The following is a 17,947-nucleotide window of genomic DNA, read 5'->3' as shown; positions in this document are numbered from 1 at the left end:
TTTCAATGCTGACTGCGTTCAAACTTTTCAATGCTCAATGATCATTCTTCTTTTGTAGTCTATTACACACCATCAGTCAGGATGCACTGATTAATAATGGGACAGAATATAATATTTCTGATGTTTGGTGTAAGAATATGATATGAGGCAGGTTGGGTGACAAGTATATTGTAAAGAAATGGGTCATCAATCACGATGCACTGGTCTACGTCAAGAAGTCTCACGTAACGATGGTTTGGAATAAGTATTCCTGGATTATCGGTGAGATCATATGGCGACCAGACAGCGGACAAGAGATTTCAAAACAAAGAGAACCTTTGTAGTGTTTACATTTCTGACTCCGATACCATGTCAAAAAGTTTCAGCAGCATTATGTAAAGATCCTTCTTATTCATCAAGTGATAGAGACAAGCTCCATGCATACAAATATGTACGATACCCTAAGTCCGTTATACAAACCCGGTTACATATAGTTCATTATCGGCCCGATACAGCCCAATATATAACCACCTTATGTTTCACAGAATCACAGGTTTACGCGGCTGAATCTTTTTTTTTTTGAAAAAACACGCGGCTGAATCTTGAGTTGATATTTAGCAATTACGCGAAAGCCTTTCCACTTCCAGACATCGAGTCATGTAGAATTATGGGAAAATGACAGAAGGACAGCGTGATGCTTGAGACATTTTCGGATGGTAACCTTGCGACACAGGCCCTCTTTTAAAACTGTTTAGTTAGCTTATAAATTGAAGTATTGAACTTAAGTATTAATGTGGTTGTAAATATAATGTTTTGGTCTACCTGTATATGGTTTATGTATTAGGTTGGCAAGCAAAATAAAGTTAGGATTGTTGTACTTGTTAGTAATGGTTATGGATGAAGAAGGGTTTTTGTCAAAAGAAGCAAAATATTTCATGTTTGTCTTCAGTCTTCTCCACTTCCACAACCCTGAACCTTACACTATTCTTCTCCACATTCCGCAGCTCCTTATTCCACAAGTTTGTCCTCTGCTCCTCCTCCTAATTCATCATCAAACGGGCGTATCAATATTACTCCCGTGCTCAGAAGTACCATTACGACAGCAGTTATATTGCAGAGGGACACAAGGCTGCTAGATTCGCTGTAGGATAGCTTTGGCTTTCGATGAAAGCTCTACAACTGTAGAACCTCTGAAAAAGTCACTCGAGAATCGAGATGCTGGCAATCCCATCTGCCGGCCACTGAGTTTCATGTTTAATCTGTGTGAATATATGTGTACGAGCTCACTGTTACACTATTAGGTTCTTTACTAACTTTTGGGCTCAGACTTTTGTGTACATATCAAATAATATTGTGTGAAGTTTCTGACTTTTCAAATTAATGTTTTTTGCAAGCCCCGTCCATGTTTATCTTATTACAAATAATGATTTCAAACAATACAGCCAAATTTAATTTCTTGTAACACTTAAAGCACAATGAACAATATAAAAAATATAAAAAAGAAAAAAAAAATTAGTTATAAAGCTAAAAGAAAAAAAAATCACAACGTAGTAACATACAATATTTAAGACGTGTATGTGTGAAGATTTTTGCATATTATTAACTCCAATGCATGTGTTACTTTGAGTGAAACACGACCAGAAAAGTTCTCAATCATCTTCCACCGTACGTCTTGGTTTCGTTTCATGCTTCCTCTCAGTGCCTTGTGTCACTTCTTTCTGCCTTTCTTTTGACAAGCTTAGCCGCCGCATCATCGTAGACCTCCGCTGCCATTTTAGCTGTTGGAAACGTTCCAAGCCATCTTCTTCGTTGCAAATTCGGATCCCATATCTCCGCCGACCATTTACCTGATGGCTTTTGCCTCACACCTTTGTGTTTCTTCTCCTTCTTTATCTCTTCACGCCGCGGGAATGCGCAACCGTAGCAACCGATGATACCGCAGAGAGGACAAGGGCCAGCGTCCAAAGGTTGATGAAGAGCTTCGCATGCAACCGAGTTCGATGATGAAGTGTCACCTTGGACGTGCGATAACACTTGTCGTAAAGCAGAAACCATGATCACATGCTCTTGATCCCTTGTCAAACGAGAAGGTTTCTGATCGCAGGAGGGAATATTTTCTGAATGATCCATTTTCGTGGAGTCGCATTTGAAAGTAATTATTTATCAAGAGAGGATTTTGAAAAGAAAACTGACGAGGGAATAGTCCTTTATATAGACAAGGAAGATGGGATATTTTTGGTCCTATGCTAATGTTTAGACTTTACACGTAACTTGCGACATCATGATATATATATATATATATATATATATATATATATATATATATGTAATAAAACGCGATTTCTAGAAGAAAACGCGATTACTAAATTTATTCAAACCATTTACTAATTAGAGTATTGACTTTTGTTTTCTGGTCAGCCTTTTTTGTCAACCTTGAATTATATTGAGCATAAAGGCCGAAGGCCATTGTACAAGCGACATCATGATATATATATATATTTATGTAATAAAACGCGATTTCTAGAAGAAAACGCGATTACTAAATTTATTCAAACCATTTACTAATTAGAGTATTGACTTTTGTTATCTGGTCAGCCTTTTTTGTCAACCTTGCTTTATATTGAGCATAAAGGCCGAAGGCCATTGTACAAGCGAAATCAAACCCATTCCTAATGCAAATTATGAACCCAACCAAGCCCAATAGAAACCCAACAAATAAAGATAAGGATGACTGATTATATGCCACAAACAGTAGAATGTATACCTAAAAACAAAAATCATAACTATAAAGAGATATATTTTAGCTTCTGTCGTTTGGTTCATCATTTTGACTTGGTCATATCAATTTGTTGTATCTCACTATAAATAATGATTTTTTTTTGAACTTATAAATAAATAATGATTTCAAACAATACAATTGAATTTAATTTCATGAAACACTTAAAAACACGACGAACAATATAAAAAAAAATAGAAAAAATCAAATTTAATAATAAAGCTAAAACTAAGAAACACAATCACAATGCAGTCAAATACAATATCTAACAAATGTAAAAAAAAATTGATCAATGAAATAAATGATATGTGTGACGATTTTGTATATTATAATTCCACTGCATGTTTACTTCGGTTGAAAACACGACCAAGAACGTTTTCTCAGTCATCATTCTTCAACCGTCGTCTTCTCGGTGAATGGTTGGTTCCTCTCCGTTCATTGTGTCACTTCTCGCTGCCTTTCTTTTGACAAGCTTTGTCGCCTCGTCATCGTAAGCCTCCGCAGCCATTTTAGCTGTTGGAAACGTTCCAAGCCATCTCCTTCTTTGCAAACTCGGATCCCATATCTCCGCAGACCATTTACCTGATGGTTTATGAAAGTATTTAGTGGCAATACATAAATTAATTAGTAAATACAAAACTAATTTTGGAATTTTCATAGCCATTAGGTAAATTAATACAAAAACTCAACCAAACGATAGGCTGGTGGTAAAAGAATAAATCGAATCCTGCTAATAATCAAGTTATCATTTGTTTGGCTAGACAAAATAAAGTTTTGCTTACGTCTCATTTAAAAAAAAAAAGCGGGGTTCGGGTTACTCGTCGGTTCCGGCCTTTGGAGAGCATTTGAGTGTCGTCCCATATACACCCATAGTAACCAAAAAATGAGAAAAAGAAACTCATTAGAGTATATATTTTAATTTACCTGATGGTTTTTTCCTCACACCTTTGTGTTTCTTCTCCTTCTTTATCTCTTCATGCTCTGGGAATGCGCAACCATAGCAACCGGTAGTGCTGCAGAGAGGACAAGGGCCAGCGTCCAAAGGTCGATGAAGAGCTTCAAATGCAACCCAGTTCGATGATGAAGTGTCACCTCGGTTGTTAGATATCACTTGTCGTAGAGCAGAAACCATTATCACGTGCTCTTGATCTCTTGTCAAACGAGGAGGTTTGTGATCCATTTTCGTGGAGTCGAACTGAAAAATAACTTAAGGATCCAATGTGCTAAGGTTTGAAAATAGAAAAAAAAAACTGACGAGAGTAGGCCTTTATATACTACAAGGAAGGCGGAGTTTTTGTGGTCCCTATGCCAGTCTTATCACTGTTTAAACACGGGACATGCACGAACTTGTGACATCATTTTTTAGATATTTATTTTGGCAGTACTAAACGCGATTACTAAATTTATTCTGTCCACTTACTAACTAGAGTCTTGACTTTTGTTTGCTGGTCAGCTTTTATAGAACATATATTGCAGTGCACCGAACATAACTTTTTTTCTTACTATGTAACATGTCCTGTCACATGTCCTGCCATTGAATGGCTAGCGGTTTCACAACTGTAGTTTTTGGTTTCTAGTAACGTCCTCTCAATTCTCTAGGTCTACACTTTGTCTGGATGTGTAAAAGTAGAATTTCGTTTGTAACTTATCTATCAGTGGCCTACCACGATTATGTTAAAACAATTTCTTTACACTTTCAATCGCTGATTGTGTTCAAACTTTTCTATGGTCAAGGAAAATATTGTTTTCTTCATAGTGTCTATTACACCAAACATCAGAAATATTTAATTTTGTCAATGAACAACTCAACAGACAATATGCACATACACACGTTCGTAGAAATTAATATTACAATACAGGCACAAACATTATATGTGAATATTGTTTCCTACATATGCAAATTAATGTATCATATATTTATATATATGTACATGTATATGATGGATGTTAATGATATGCCTATAACAAAATATGGTTGTTTAACATAACTAACAAACGTCATAACATAAACTTTTATGGATCGTCCGGCATAACTAAAGATATAACATCAAATTATTATTGTTAATTAAACTGGAAGTGTCTATCAAAAGAAAAATTAAATTGGAAGCTTAACCCAACAGACAAGCCTCACAACATAGACGTACGTGACAATGAAAGAGAGAAACAGCAAACTTGAGATGACGTACGTTTTGAATGGAGAGCCAAAGCAAAACTGCGGTTGGTTGTAACTTTTTGAAATTTTTGGGTCGGAAAAACAAAACCTGAAGAAAAAAACACACACACACGAAAATGTTGACAAAAGCGAATTGAATTATTTTTATAGAGAATCTATGAAATAACCAATAAAGATTAAATTTAATTATTTTTAAAAAGGTATATACGGAAAAGGAAAAAAATTTGGTCACTTTCTTAACAGTGATTGTAATTAAAGTTTTTCGGTAGGAAAAAAACAAAAATTGAAGGAAAATCACTTTTCAAAAACAAAATGTTGACCAAAGAGAATTGAATTATTTTTTAAGACTGGAAAAAGACAAATATACCCCTCACAAAATCTGGGCCTTGCTTGCACACGGATCCGACACGCGGCACAGAGATCATCACACTGAGAGGCCACGAAACGAAAATACGATCCTCCAAATCCATCATCATCATCCTCGTCGTCCACAGGAGCTTCATTCCGATCTGTGAGACCTCTCTTTTGTTATTATTATATCGCATTTGTTCTGAAACGTGTAATTTCTCGTGGCTTTGGGGATCATTCAGGATCAGACATGGCTTTCCTTGTGACATCGTTAATATTCGCTGTGGTCGGCATCATTGCTTCGATTTTCACAAGAATCTGCTTCAACCAAGGCCCCTCCACCAATCTGTATGTTTTTTTTATTTCGTCTCAAGTTCTTAGATGATAGCATTAGCCCTGTGTAAATGTTAATGTGGTTTAGTTTGGTTCTCCTAATCGATTGAGTAGATCGAATCTCTCTTTGCCCCTTCATGATCGATGATTTGGTAGAACAAAATCTAATCATTGACTTTTGTTGAACTCTCCATTCTTTTTTTTTGGTTTGATAACCGATCTTCTTAGTTGGAGTAGATTTATCAAAGTGTTTTGTCTTTGATTTGTGGAACAGGCTACATTTTACTTTGGTCATTACAGCCACTGTCTGCTGTTGGTTGATGTAAGTTTTTTTTTTAATCATGTTTTCATTCACTCTTTTTCGTCTTTTACTTTACATTTACAGCCATGGATGATGGTTCATCCTTTTCTTTTGTATCCGGCCGGTTATTTGTTTCTTTCCTCACCTCCATCAACATTAACCATCAAGAGAGATAAAGAGAGAGAGAGAGATCCTCTTAGTCCTAGCCTCTTAGGCTTTACCACTTCCAGTTTTCTTATGGATAGAACAATGTCATATTTCAACAGTTCTAGTAGGAGATGAGTCATGTCTCTCTGAAACTTATCTGAAGTTAGCTTTTATGTTAGAGAAGCTTTCACAACATGAACATTATTTGTCTCCGACCAATCTCCAACTTTTTCCTCTCTGTGTTGTGTGATCAGATGTCTCTGTCTCATTATCTTATATCATTGCATGGTTGTTTTTGTTTTGTGCAGGTGGGCAATTGTATACATTGCGCAGATGAAGCCTCTCATTGTCCCAATCCTAAGCGAGGTTGAGTAGAAACCATCTCTACTCACACTAGGCAACCCAATGCACGGATTTGGTTGTCTGCTTGTTCTTTCTGTGTTTCCCTCTTCAATCATATCGGTTTTCCTTTCCCTTTTGTAATTTTTACAGCTGTGGAACAAACAATACGTTTGCCTCTTCTTCACTGTCACATCTCGTCTCTCATTCATTTATATAACAGTCTGCATAGACTGCCACAGAGTTCAGTCTGTATTATTTGTTGATGAAATAAAAATCTTTGGAGGAATACCACTCGGCTAATTCTTATCTTCATCTTCTTTGCAAGTTCCTACCAAAACGGCAATAACCTACAAACCAACCATTCGATCTGCCAAGTTGCTCTCACAGTTTCTACTAAAGTAACTGTGAGCTTCAAAATTGTTTTGAGGTCCTTATATTCTAAGGAAATACAAACTTGAATTATGTCAAGAACACTCTTTTAACTACAACCATTACAAAGAGAAATCTATTTCAAACAATATTGTTTTCAAACAACCCCAGTTCGATGGCCTCAGTAGATCTCGCCTAAAACAATTGTATTGTATAAACTTCTCCCGCTATGACTCAAATAAAAACAACTCTTGAACGAGTTGTGGTTCTCTTCCTCGGTTTTACTCTGGGAGTAGGGTTGTCGCATTATAGGAAGTAGTCAGGTGCAGGTTTTCTGGCGGGAGGCCCTCTCGAGTCCTGCATTTAGAGTATGTTAGTGATCATAGGGTTATAAGAACCACAAGTAGAAAACATTATCAAAAGTGTTCGAACCTGCTGGGCTGCCTGGAACACACGGAACTCTTTGTTTAGATTCTCGTCCAGCTCTAGAATCGAAGCGATATTACCGCATCTGGTGCATCAATGATATAGGAGTTAAATGCAAAGATCAAACTAAGAGGAACGAAGATACGCATAGGCTGAATGAAACAGACGGTCCTATTTTACCTATAACAGTAATTTGGGGCTGACCACACTGTCACAATCTGGCTATCGAACATCCATTTGTAACCCTCCATAACAAGTTGATGAGCTCGTCCTATGTAGTCTATGTTGTTTGTGTGGTTAAAACTCATGACAACACCGCCGCCAAAAAGGAATCCAGCTCCACGAGGACTCAATCCCCATCCCTCCACAATATCTTCAGGATCAGACCATAGGAGGTCACACATGGCACCATCATGTGGCACTTCTTGCTTCCGGTCAATTGTCCTGATCTGCCATAAACGTCACCGTCAGTTAACTCATTCTTAGTTGAAACTTCTGACGATATCAACAGAGAGAGAGAGAGGGGATAGAGATTTTTCCATCAACCTGATCAAGAGTATTAATAGCTGGAGAGAGACCGCCATGAACACAGAAGATCTTGTTCTCAACAACAGCTGAAAGACTTTTGTACATATAAAAGGAGTCGCATCATTTTAGCGTCAGAAATACCTAAAAAATGAAAAAAAGAAAGGTGGAATGCGTGCTGTGAGCAAGTACCTCATGTAGTCAAAAATGTCGGTGCAGTATCTCCAGACATTTACAGAGCCGTATTTACGCAAACACTCATCATAAAATCCATAGACCTACTAAAAGCAGACTCTGTAAATACTCTGAACATATACACAAAAACCAAAATCGTCAATGAGAGAGACTGCATTCACCCACCTGTGTGATTTGCCTGCTTTCGTGGTTTCCTCTGATGAGAGTTATACGGTCTGGATATCTAACCTGAGAGGATATCAAAAGCAACCCATTTAACTTGATTCAAAGAAACATGACCTAGAAAAAAAATATAAGTAAAACACCTTCCAGTGTGTTGTTAACCTTGAGAGCTAGTAGTAGCAGAAAGGTCTCAACAGAGTAGTATCCACGATCAACAAAATCGCCAAGAAACAAGTAGTTGGTCTTGGGGCAATCACCTCCAACTTTGAAAAGCTCCATCATGTCATAGAACTGCCCATGAATGTCACCACACAGCTATATTCCATTGGAAACAACAAACAAATCTCCAACGATTAGCAATTCTTGAAAACCACTGGATCCAATCCAAGATATCAAGACTAAGATCTTCTGAACCATCAAAGCGCCTAAACTCTTAGCATTTTCTTGATTCATGAGCTCCTAATCTACTTCCAAGCCTAATCTCTTAGCATTTCTTGATTCATGAGCTCCTAATCTACTTCCAGTGCGTTCTTTACAGATAAACTCTAATAATCGAATCCCTAGATCGAGAAATAGGGGGTTAAGCAAGAACTTACAGTGACGGGAGCATCGACTCTCTGAACGTTACTCTCTTCAACGAGGATCTCCATGGCTTTGAGGCAGAGAGACTTCACCTCCGATTCGCTCAACGGCTCGCACCGCTTCAGCTGCTCTATCTGCCGGTCTAGGTCTGACATTTCACCTCTTTCGATTCCTCTTCTAAAACCGATCCTTAGTCTGATGATTCCGAAACGAAATCAATAACTCCTCCGAGCTTCCTCTTCTTCCCCTGGACCGGGAGAGCTTCTCCTCTCCTCTCCGCGGGGGTATGTGAATGTCTTCTCTCTCCTTTCCCTTTAGAGAATTATATTATTATATTCAAAAACGCCCCACTTTCTTTTATAAATTGTACATTCGGGTAGAATGTTTTGAAGATAACATTAACGTACTGGGCCCAGAGTGTTATATGGACCAGGTTTTTAAGCCCATGTCACTTTCATAAAACTATTTTACTGAACAGAGTTTTAAAGATGACAACATCAGTGAATCGGCGACGAATAACGATGGAGAGAAACGTGGAGAAGATGCTGAACAGAGTTTCGATAGTGTTCATAACCATCGGAACGTTGATCATGGTGATAATGATCCTTCAGACGCCGAAAACATGCATCTCGCCGGAAGCTCCGTCGAAGCCCCACACGCATTTCCCGAGATCCACCTGCGACTCCTCGCCGCGAAAGCATCTCCCTTTACCCAAGAAGAACGCTCGCCTCTGGTCCTCCGGAGCTTGGAAGACGCGTCTCTCCTCCTTCTCCTCTTACTTCCTCCGATTCCGCGACGATCTCGGGTTGCTTCCAAATCACACCAAAGCTCTCTGCCTCTCCGCCGGCGCCGGACACGCTCCGATGGCGATGGCCCAGATCGGTTTATCTGATGTTACGGCTGTTGAATTGGTTGATTCGCTTCCTCTTGTGAGGAGAGCCGATCCTCACAACCTTCCCTTTTTCGACGGTGCGTTTGATTTCGCGTTTAACGCGCATCTTGGTGATGCTCTGTTTCCGTGGAGGGTCGTGGAGGAGATGGAGAGGACGGTGAGGCGCGGTGGGTTTTGCGCGGTGGCGGTTGATGAATGCGGTGGAGATGATGTTAGGGATGTTGCTAGGCTTTTCTTGAAGTCTAAGATCGTTGATGTTGCTAATGTAACCTTAGAAGGATTGAAAAAGACTAGTTTGCTACTTAAAGTCCAAGACTTTAAGACATGAACTCTGTTTTGTCTTACCAAGTGTTTGGTTTCTCAGAGGTTGTGCATTTGTATCTATTTTTTTTGTTATCTTATCTTGCATTCTACAGAAATGTGAAGACCTTGTTTGGTTCATTCACGGGTGGTATACATGGTAGAAAGTAGACTTTAGGTTTGATTGGTTTGAGAAGAAGCTGAATGAGTTGACATAAAATGAGGAGACAAAACTGAGTGATGCAGCAGCTCATATTGTTCTTGTTTTGATTCTCTAGTGTCATTTGGTTGTTTTTTATACAAGTTCATTCCAATAGGTTTTCTTCACTGTTAGAAAAAAATGTAACAAACCTTATGGCTTTGAAGTTGGGAAGGTTTAGTCCTCCTTTGTATGCATGTCACCTTGCATCTTCTCGGTCTTCAAAGAAAAAGAGGTTTGGAGGTTGCATGTGTGTGCTGCTGCGAGATGATCACAATGGGCATGTTTTATCTCAGATTAGATCTATCATATTTTACTTTCATTGACAATCTTGACAAGGCCAAACCACCAATGGGCTTCGAGAACATGAACAGTCTAAGTGAGGCGTGTCATTTGTGGTTCTCAAGCTAAAATAAACTGATGTTAAAGACCTCTTGGTATCAAACCGATGAGCTCTTTTAGGGTCGTGGTTAATTGAGGACTGGTATAAGGATTTTTTTTCAAGCTACATGGCATGTAGAAGATGCAAGCAGCTCTCGTTTTTTCGACCAAAAGATTTATTGATTACTATCCAAGCAAACATTGTTATACAAGAAAGGGGGACAAGAATGGAACAACCTCCCATCTGTCTCATAAACAATAGCTTTCTTAGCTAATAGATCTGCACAACTATTATTGTGACGTTTAACATGATGAAAATTTACATAACGAAAGTGTCTTCCAAGCAGCTAGTTGATACTAAAGTTTGTAAACAAGGACTATATAGACTTCTTGAGTAATATACTTGTGGATTAAGAGATTATCGCTTTGAAATATAACATTCCGGTATCCAAATGAGGAGTGCCTGCATTTACTGTCTATGTTTTCAAAATACCAAAAAACAATTGTTTAATTTAAGTTGAAAACTTACAATTGTTCAATTTAAGTTGAAAACTTATTTGAACTGATCATGTATCTAGTAAGATAACAAATTACCAGGTATGTTGGTGGTCGTGGATTAAACCGTCCTAGGCCATTGGATACATATTACTCGGAAGATAGATTATAATAAATTAATAGAATAGATTATTTCACCTACTCAATACGTATAATTACAAGATTGAGGTCAACATCCCCTCTGAATTTATTACTTAAAGTATTGGAAGTTGACCATAGCAATTTATTAATCCTACAAAAACATTTGTTCCAATTGAATACACATGATCACTTCAATGTCTCAGTTTTAGAACTTTCCTTCGAAATTTTATAGTATTATCTATCAACAAAATAAAGGATAAAATATGGATTTGTTAAGATTTTATAAAGGGGTGTTTTGTTTTGGAGTGCTTAACAGGCTTCAAGCAGACAACCGTCCCACGTATAACCCTTGCAGGTTTGCGCGTCTTTCCTGATGTCATGCGTGACTATTATTTATACTCGCCACGTGTACGCTTACAGATCATTCATGCTGTCACGTTATGGGACCCGCCTTAGCGGTTAATTATTCATCAACTACTTTTTAAATTTGGCGCGCGCCGAGCCGTCGCCGATCAAAAGCTCTCTGCTTCTTCTGAGTTCTATCATACCAAATACGCATTATCCCCTAGACTATATTTGAGAAGTGATTTTGCCACATGTCTTCTCTACAATCATTCTCACAAAAATAATATGACATGGCTACTAAAATTGATGACATGTCTTATAGATTAATATGACATGGACAATTTTTGCCACATGTCTTCTCTACAATCATTCTCACAAAAATAATATGACTTGACTAATAAAATTGATGACATGTCTTATAGATTAATATGACTTGGACAATTATACTTAATGTTAATTTATATTTTTGGTAAAATTTTTAAAATATGGTAATAACTCATATATTACATTTATTTTCGATTTATATTTTTGGACTTTTTAAAAATATGGTAATAACTCATAAATCATCATTAAAATAAATATATTCAATTATGGCATTTCAAATTTCGAAATATCATTTAAATTAAAAATATTTCAAAATATATACATATTTTTAGAAAATTACACAAAAATTAAATCATAAAATCAATTAAAGCGTAAATCATTAGTTTCTTATATATATCTACAGATTTTATAAATATTTTTTAATTTTTAATTTTTTGAAAATTATGGAATTTTCATCCCTAGACTATATTTGAGAAGTGATTTTGTCAATGTCTTCTACAATCATTTCACAAAAATAATATGATATGGCTATTAAAATTGATGACATGTCTTATAGATTAATATGACATGGACAATTATATTTTAATGTTAATTTATATTTTGGTAAATTTTTAAATATGGTAATAACTCATGTATTACATTTATTGTCGATTTATATTTTTGGACTTTTAAAAATATGTTAATAACTCATAAATCATCATTAAAATAAATAATATTCAATTATGGCATTTCAAATTTTGAAATATCATTTAAATTAAAAATATTTCAAAAATATATACATATTTTTAGAAAATTATAAAAATTAAATCATAAAATCAAATTAAATCGTAAAATCATTAGTTTTTTATATATATCTACAGATTTTAATAAATTTGTTTTAATTTTAATTTTTGACAATTATGCAATTTTACATATTTAATTAAAATAAATAGATTGAAAAATCTACCTAAGATTATAATTTTAATATATACATGCACATTCTTAAATATATTTCAAAATAAACAAATTTGTTTTTATCTTAATTTTAATGTTCAGTTAAATCAATTTAAATTAAAATAATAAAAAAAAAGAAAATTTATAATATTAATAAAAAATAAATATAATTTATATTTATCTGTTAGAAAATATTTTAAAATTTTTTTACTGCACATGGTGCAGGAAAACACCTAGTAGTATTGTAATTTTCAAGCTTTAACTGAATTTTATTTTACATTAATATGTTTTATTGAAAATTTGAGATAAGCATATACAAATACATCTATAGAAAATTATAAATTTAATAAAATTTAGCTAATTGAGATTTGGTTCAGACCTTTTTTCTTTATCTTTGGTTCAGACTTTAAAATTGAATAAAATATATTAAAACAATTTTTTTCTGGTCAAACTTGAAAATTTTAGTAAAACCCATCAGCTATATTAGTCTAATTTCTTACATTTTCCAAACATGAAACGTAAAAGCATGTTCTTTTTGTTAATATTTTGAGAATTTCTAACGCTTAACATATAGCCAACTTGTATGTACAAAAACTTTAAAAAAACAAATCGCCCACAGTATTTAGCTGAAGCCGACCAACTGAACTCTTCTCGGCTCCTCAACTGTCCACAAATACAACTACGTGATTACGCGTAATTGTGGTAGACTGCAATTAATATGTTATAATTAATATAATTAATATGTTATAATATGTAATTAACTGGCAAAATCTTTTCAATGATGGATACACTGAAAAAAAAAATTGTCAGACTTTTTATAATTTTAATTATTTTTATGTTAATATTTTTAATTTGAATTAACGATCATATAAATGACAATCCAACAAACGAAACAGCTAAAGAACTAAAGAAAATTCTCTCTCTCTCAAATCTCCTTCGGTCTCCGAGACAAAGAAGAAGCCGGAAAAGTCAACGGCGGGAGGAAGAGCGACAGGTCCGGCGAGGTAATCCGACAATGCGAGGGATACGAGCTTCGTCCCTTTTACTCTTCGGTGTTGTCCTAATTCAGCTTCTTGCTGCTCAAACCGATGCTCAAGGACCTAAAAGTAAATGGCAGACGCTCACCGGTAAGTGCTCTCACTTTCTCTCATCTTGTATTAAAAATATCACTTTCTTGATTACCTTTTTAATTTATTTTGCTTTGCGTGCTTGTCAGGTTTCTCTCCTCGTGTGATTGCTCGTGGAGGGTTTTCCGGATTGTTCCCGGATTCGAGCATCGATGCTTACAACTTCGCAATGCTGACAAGTGTACCCGACGTCGTTCTATGGTGTGATCTTCAGCTTACCAAAGATGCAGCTGGGATCTGCTTCCCTGGTATGACAATGAGCAACGCTTCTACTGTTGAAGCTGCTTATCCAAATCGTACAAACACTTACCTTGTTAATGGAGTCTCTACTCAGGGCTGGTTCACCGTTGACTTCTCTTTGAAAGATCTTAGCAAAGTTAACTGTAAGTCTTCTTAACTCCATTAAATGAGTGCTTTTGTAGAAAAAAACAAGAAAAATACTCTTAAATAGCATTAAATCATGTTTTATAATAAAATCAACACGAAGAAATGTTCAAAATAATATTTATTGAAAAACAATTGTAATTTCATATTTGACTTTAGAAGTTAGTACTGGGTGAAATTGTGATTAGGGTTTAGAGTTTGAATTTTTTTTTGAAAAATGTGTTATTTTGGGAATTTTTATCATTAGATGCTATTTTTGATTTTTTTTTGTGATAAACTTAATTAGAAAGTGTTTTGTCCGAAAATAAATGTGTGACGTACGTTTTGCTATAACCTTTTGCAGTGATCAGAGGTATACTATCTCGGTCCGAGAGATTCGATGGAAACGGATACTCGATCATGACGGTTCAAGATTTAAACACACAGCTGAAACCACAAGGCCTATGGTTAAACGTTCAGCACGAGGCCTTCTACGCGCAGCACAATCTAAGCATGACCACTTTTCTAACCACAACTTTCAAAACTGTTATCATTGACTTCATCTCTTCCCCTGAAGTCAACTTCTTCAAGAAAATCGCCGGACGTTTCGGACGTGAAGGACCGACCTTCGTGTTCAGGTTTCTTGAGAAAGAAGCATTCGAGCCGACGACAAACAGAACATACGGTTCTATCTTGAGTAACTTGACTTTTGTCAAGACGTTTGCTTCAGGGATTCTTGTTCCCAAGTCTTACGTATTGCCACTCGATGACAAGCAGTACTTGCTTCCGTCTACATCGTTAGTTCAAGATGCTCACAAAGCAGGACTTGAAGTGTTTGTGTCTGGCTTTGCTAATGATGCTGATATTGCACATGACCATAGTTATGATCCTGTCTCTGAGTATCTATCTTTTGTTGACAATGGCAACTTCTCTGTCGATGGTGTGCTTTCTGATTTTCCCATTACTGCTTCTGCATCCGTTGGTAAGCGAACTCTCTTTGTCCTTAACATATTGATTGAAAATACTTAAAATAAAAAAAAATGTTTTTCATGTCTTTTTCATCAGAATGCTTTTCCCACATGGGCAGAAACGCTACAAAACAAGGTATGATTAGTAATAACTTTGTTTCTGTTTCTTGAAATGACTAAAGAAACATGTTAGTGACTTTTCATGTACTAAACGGTTCATGTTTAATTTTCAGTGGATTTTCTTGTTATATCCAAAAATGGTGCGAGTGGAGACTACCCAGGATGTACAGACTTGGCATATGCCAAGGCAATCAAAGATGGTGCTGATGTTATAGACTGCTCTGTCCAAATGTCCAGCGACGGTACACCCTTTTGCTCAAGTTCCATCGATCTTGGTAACACCACAATGGTCGCCCAAACTACTTTCAGAAACCGTTCAACAAATGTTCCTGAGCTTAGCTCAGTTGGTGGTACATACACTTTTAGTCTCACCTGGCCTGAGATCCAGACCTTGACTCGTAAGTTTCTTCCTACTATTAATAGTAACTAGTTTGAGAGCTTCTCATATAGATAAAACTACAGACCACTTTGAATTTAGATAACTTGCCAGTTACGGTAACTATTGTTTTTTGCAGCTGCTATATCAAACCCATACAGAACATACAATATGTTTAGGAATCCAAACGAGAGAAATGCTGGGAAGCTTGTTTCACTTACTGACTTCCTAAACTTGGCAAAGAACTCCACCTCTCTTTCTGGTGTTTTGATCAGTGTGGAGGTAAAGCTCTCTTGTACCTCTTTTTAGTCTTTAAGGTTTTGGGATCATGACATCTTCTTGTGTCCCTCAGAATGCAGCATACCTGAGAGAGAACCAAGGGCTAGACGTGGTTAAAGCGGTTCTCGACACACTTACTGAAACCGGCTACACCAACATCACAACCAAAAAGGTTATGATTCAGTCAACAAACAGCTCGGTTCTAGTTGACTTCAAGAAGCAGAGCAAGTACGAGACCGTCTACAAAATTGAAGAAACCATCCGTGACGTTCTCGACTCTGCTATTGAGGAGATAAAGACATTCGCCAGTGCTGTTGTCATCGTAAAATCGTCGGTCTTTCCTGACTCTGAAGGGTTCGTCACGGTGCAAACCAATGTTGTGGAGAGGCTGCAGAAGTCTCAGCTCCCTGTATACGTTGAAGTGTTCCAGAACGAGTTTGTATCTCAACCGTATGACTTCTTCTCTGACGCAACCGTTGAGATAAACTCTTATGTTACTGGAGCTGGTGTGAATGGAACCATCACCGAGTTCCCTTTCACAGCTGCTAGATACAGAAGTAAGTGTGCCCTAATATTTGGTCTCACAACATAACATAACATCAATAGTGGCCTAACTTTGTTTTCTCTCTTTGTGCAGAGAATAGATGTTTGGGAAGCAAAGAAACTCCACCTTACATGGCTCCTGTCCAGCCCGGTGGACTCTTACAAGTTGTGAGTCATGCATCCTTACCTCCAGCCGAAGCTCCAAACCCGGTTTTCACAGATGCTGATGTTACTGAGCCACCACTACCTCCGGTTTCAGCAAAACCACCAGCCTCAACCCCTGGAACACCATCGACCCCATCAACCAATGCACCAGCACCTAGTGGACAAACACGGCTCACTCTCTCTCTTCTCCTCTCTGTTTTTGCAATGGTTCTTGCCTCTCTTCTACTTCTGTGATCAAAACCCTTGATCACACATCTTCCTAATTTTTTTCCTGTGTGTTACTATATATGTCAAATCTTAACAACCGGAACCATAATGTTTTCATGTTTATATTCTAGTTCTGTCCTAAAAAGAGCAGGGAATTCTTGTGAGTGTAACATTCCCTCAGATTCATTTGTTGTTGAAACATATACTCTTACACTACTATTGCCTTGTGTCGTGTAATATCTTATGATATTGTATTCATGTACTATCAATTACTTATTGCACTGAACAAAAAAGTTGTTTTTTACCATCCCATGTCACGTAGATTGTAGAGTTCAAATTAATACAGTTTGGAATTGGATATAGCCATATGAAGATTAGTTAAAACTGAAAGGTGGACAGTATGAACATTTGTTACAAGGGATTTGTAAAAAAATACGTATTTTTAGCAGGCTTTAAATTTTTTCAAAAGCAGGCATTTCACTATAAGCCCATGAGAGAATGAGAGTAAAAAAGTTATAAATAAAAAGAAATGGAGATGCGGGGTATCGATCCCCGTACCTCTCGCATGCTAAGCGAGCGCTCTACCATCTGAGCTACATCCCCAATGATATCTGTGTAAATTGATAAGTAGAATAATTTTACAAACCTATTTTTGTCTTGACGAACCCGTAATGATTCCTCATACATAAACAGAAACATCCAAAAAAACATGTAATATCCATTCTTACAATCTGGCCCTGTGTCTTATAATTAATATTTAATGATTTTAGCACATCCAATGGGTTTGGATCACGAGGGAAACTAAGAGCTAAGACCGGTGCAGCATCCAGCAACGATCAAACATTAATGGCTGCAAAGTAAAACCAGATGAAATCTACAAGTAAAGAGAGACAGTACAAGTTAGATGTAAAAGGAGAAAGAGTCTCAACCATCATCTTTTCCTCGTAATTGTTTGAGAAAGCCAAACAACCAAACTGTGTTCTCCAGACAAAACAGCTAAAAACGAGAAAAAAAGTACAAACTCTGTTTGGATATGGTACTGTTCTTCTTTCTCTTCTTATTATTTTTCCTGATTATATTTAGTCCAAATTTGAGTTCGTTAATCCGTATATGAATCCTCAAAATCAAAGC

The 17,947-nt window shown here is 36.6% G+C and overlaps 6 protein-coding genes and 1 non-coding gene across 8 annotated transcripts; 3 read left to right on the top strand and 4 right to left on the bottom strand.

The window, feature by feature from the left end:
- Nucleotides 1-1,674: 1,674 nt before the first annotated feature.
- Nucleotides 1,675-2,109, bottom strand: LOC130501699 (putative ethylene-responsive transcription factor ERF121). Its single transcript, XM_056996535.1, has one exon. It carries the CDS (start codon nucleotides 2,107-2,109, stop codon nucleotides 1,675-1,677), a length of 435 nt encoding a protein of 144 aa, XP_056852515.1.
- A 908-nt stretch (nucleotides 2,110-3,017) lies between these two features.
- LOC130501696 (putative ethylene-responsive transcription factor ERF121) lies at nucleotides 3,018-3,969 on the bottom strand. The gene is made up of 2 exons (XM_056996533.1): nucleotides 3,680-3,969; nucleotides 3,018-3,337 (listed from the first exon to the last, which is right to left on the bottom strand). Exons 1-2 carry the CDS (start codon nucleotides 3,933-3,935, stop codon nucleotides 3,150-3,152), a joined length of 444 nt encoding a protein of 147 aa, XP_056852513.1. The 5' UTR covers nucleotides 3,936-3,969; the 3' UTR covers nucleotides 3,018-3,149.
- A 1,331-nt stretch (nucleotides 3,970-5,300) lies between these two features.
- LOC130501705 (V-type proton ATPase subunit e2-like) lies at nucleotides 5,301-6,687 on the top strand. 2 transcript variants are annotated; one of them, XM_056996540.1, is made up of 4 exons: nucleotides 5,301-5,439; nucleotides 5,519-5,624; nucleotides 5,884-5,931; nucleotides 6,366-6,687. In XM_056996540.1, the coding sequence occupies exons 2-4, from the start codon at nucleotides 5,527-5,529 to the stop codon at nucleotides 6,430-6,432; spliced, it is 213 nt and encodes a 70-aa protein (XP_056852520.1). In that variant the 5' UTR covers nucleotides 5,301-5,439; nucleotides 5,519-5,526; the 3' UTR covers nucleotides 6,433-6,687. The 2 variants fall into 2 exon arrangements, with proteins under 2 accessions (XP_056852520.1, XP_056852519.1); XM_056996539.1 differs by having other exon boundaries at nucleotides 5,357-5,624.
- A 171-nt stretch (nucleotides 6,688-6,858) lies between these two features.
- Nucleotides 6,859-8,969, bottom strand: LOC130501703 (serine/threonine-protein phosphatase PP-X isozyme 1-like). The gene is made up of 8 exons (XM_056996537.1): nucleotides 8,673-8,969; nucleotides 8,239-8,391; nucleotides 8,080-8,142; nucleotides 7,912-7,997; nucleotides 7,741-7,816; nucleotides 7,375-7,643; nucleotides 7,201-7,279; nucleotides 6,859-7,125 (listed from the first exon to the last, which is right to left on the bottom strand). Exons 1-8 carry the CDS (start codon nucleotides 8,811-8,813, stop codon nucleotides 7,075-7,077), a joined length of 918 nt encoding a protein of 305 aa, XP_056852517.1. The 5' UTR covers nucleotides 8,814-8,969; the 3' UTR covers nucleotides 6,859-7,074.
- A 152-nt stretch (nucleotides 8,970-9,121) lies between these two features.
- On the top strand, nucleotides 9,122-10,034 carry LOC130501704 (uncharacterized). Its single transcript, XM_056996538.1, has one exon. It carries the CDS (start codon nucleotides 9,147-9,149, stop codon nucleotides 9,876-9,878), a length of 732 nt encoding a protein of 243 aa, XP_056852518.1. The 5' UTR covers nucleotides 9,122-9,146; the 3' UTR covers nucleotides 9,879-10,034.
- Nucleotides 10,035-13,558: 3,524 nt separating this feature from the next.
- On the top strand, nucleotides 13,559-17,092 carry LOC130501697 (glycerophosphodiester phosphodiesterase GDPDL3-like). The gene is made up of 8 exons (XM_056996534.1): nucleotides 13,559-13,795; nucleotides 13,885-14,178; nucleotides 14,523-15,140; nucleotides 15,224-15,262; nucleotides 15,360-15,644; nucleotides 15,762-15,904; nucleotides 15,975-16,458; nucleotides 16,539-17,092. The coding sequence occupies exons 1-8, from the start codon at nucleotides 13,684-13,686 to the stop codon at nucleotides 16,841-16,843; spliced, it is 2,280 nt and encodes a 759-aa protein (XP_056852514.1). The 5' UTR covers nucleotides 13,559-13,683; the 3' UTR covers nucleotides 16,844-17,092.
- Nucleotides 17,093-17,346: 254 nt separating this feature from the next.
- Nucleotides 17,347-17,419, bottom strand: TRNAA-AGC (transfer RNA alanine (anticodon AGC)). Its single transcript has one exon. It is a non-coding gene; the product is annotated as a tRNA-Ala (tRNA).
- Nucleotides 17,420-17,947: the final 528 nt, after the last annotated feature.

This window comes from Raphanus sativus, unplaced genomic scaffold (genome assembly GCF_000801105.2).
Source record: "Raphanus sativus cultivar WK10039 unplaced genomic scaffold, ASM80110v3 Scaffold0257, whole genome shotgun sequence".
Taxonomy (NCBI): domain Eukaryota; kingdom Viridiplantae; phylum Streptophyta; class Magnoliopsida; order Brassicales; family Brassicaceae; genus Raphanus; species Raphanus sativus.
Note: the sequence above shows the minus strand (reverse complement) of the source record. Positions and strands in the feature narration are given on the sequence as shown.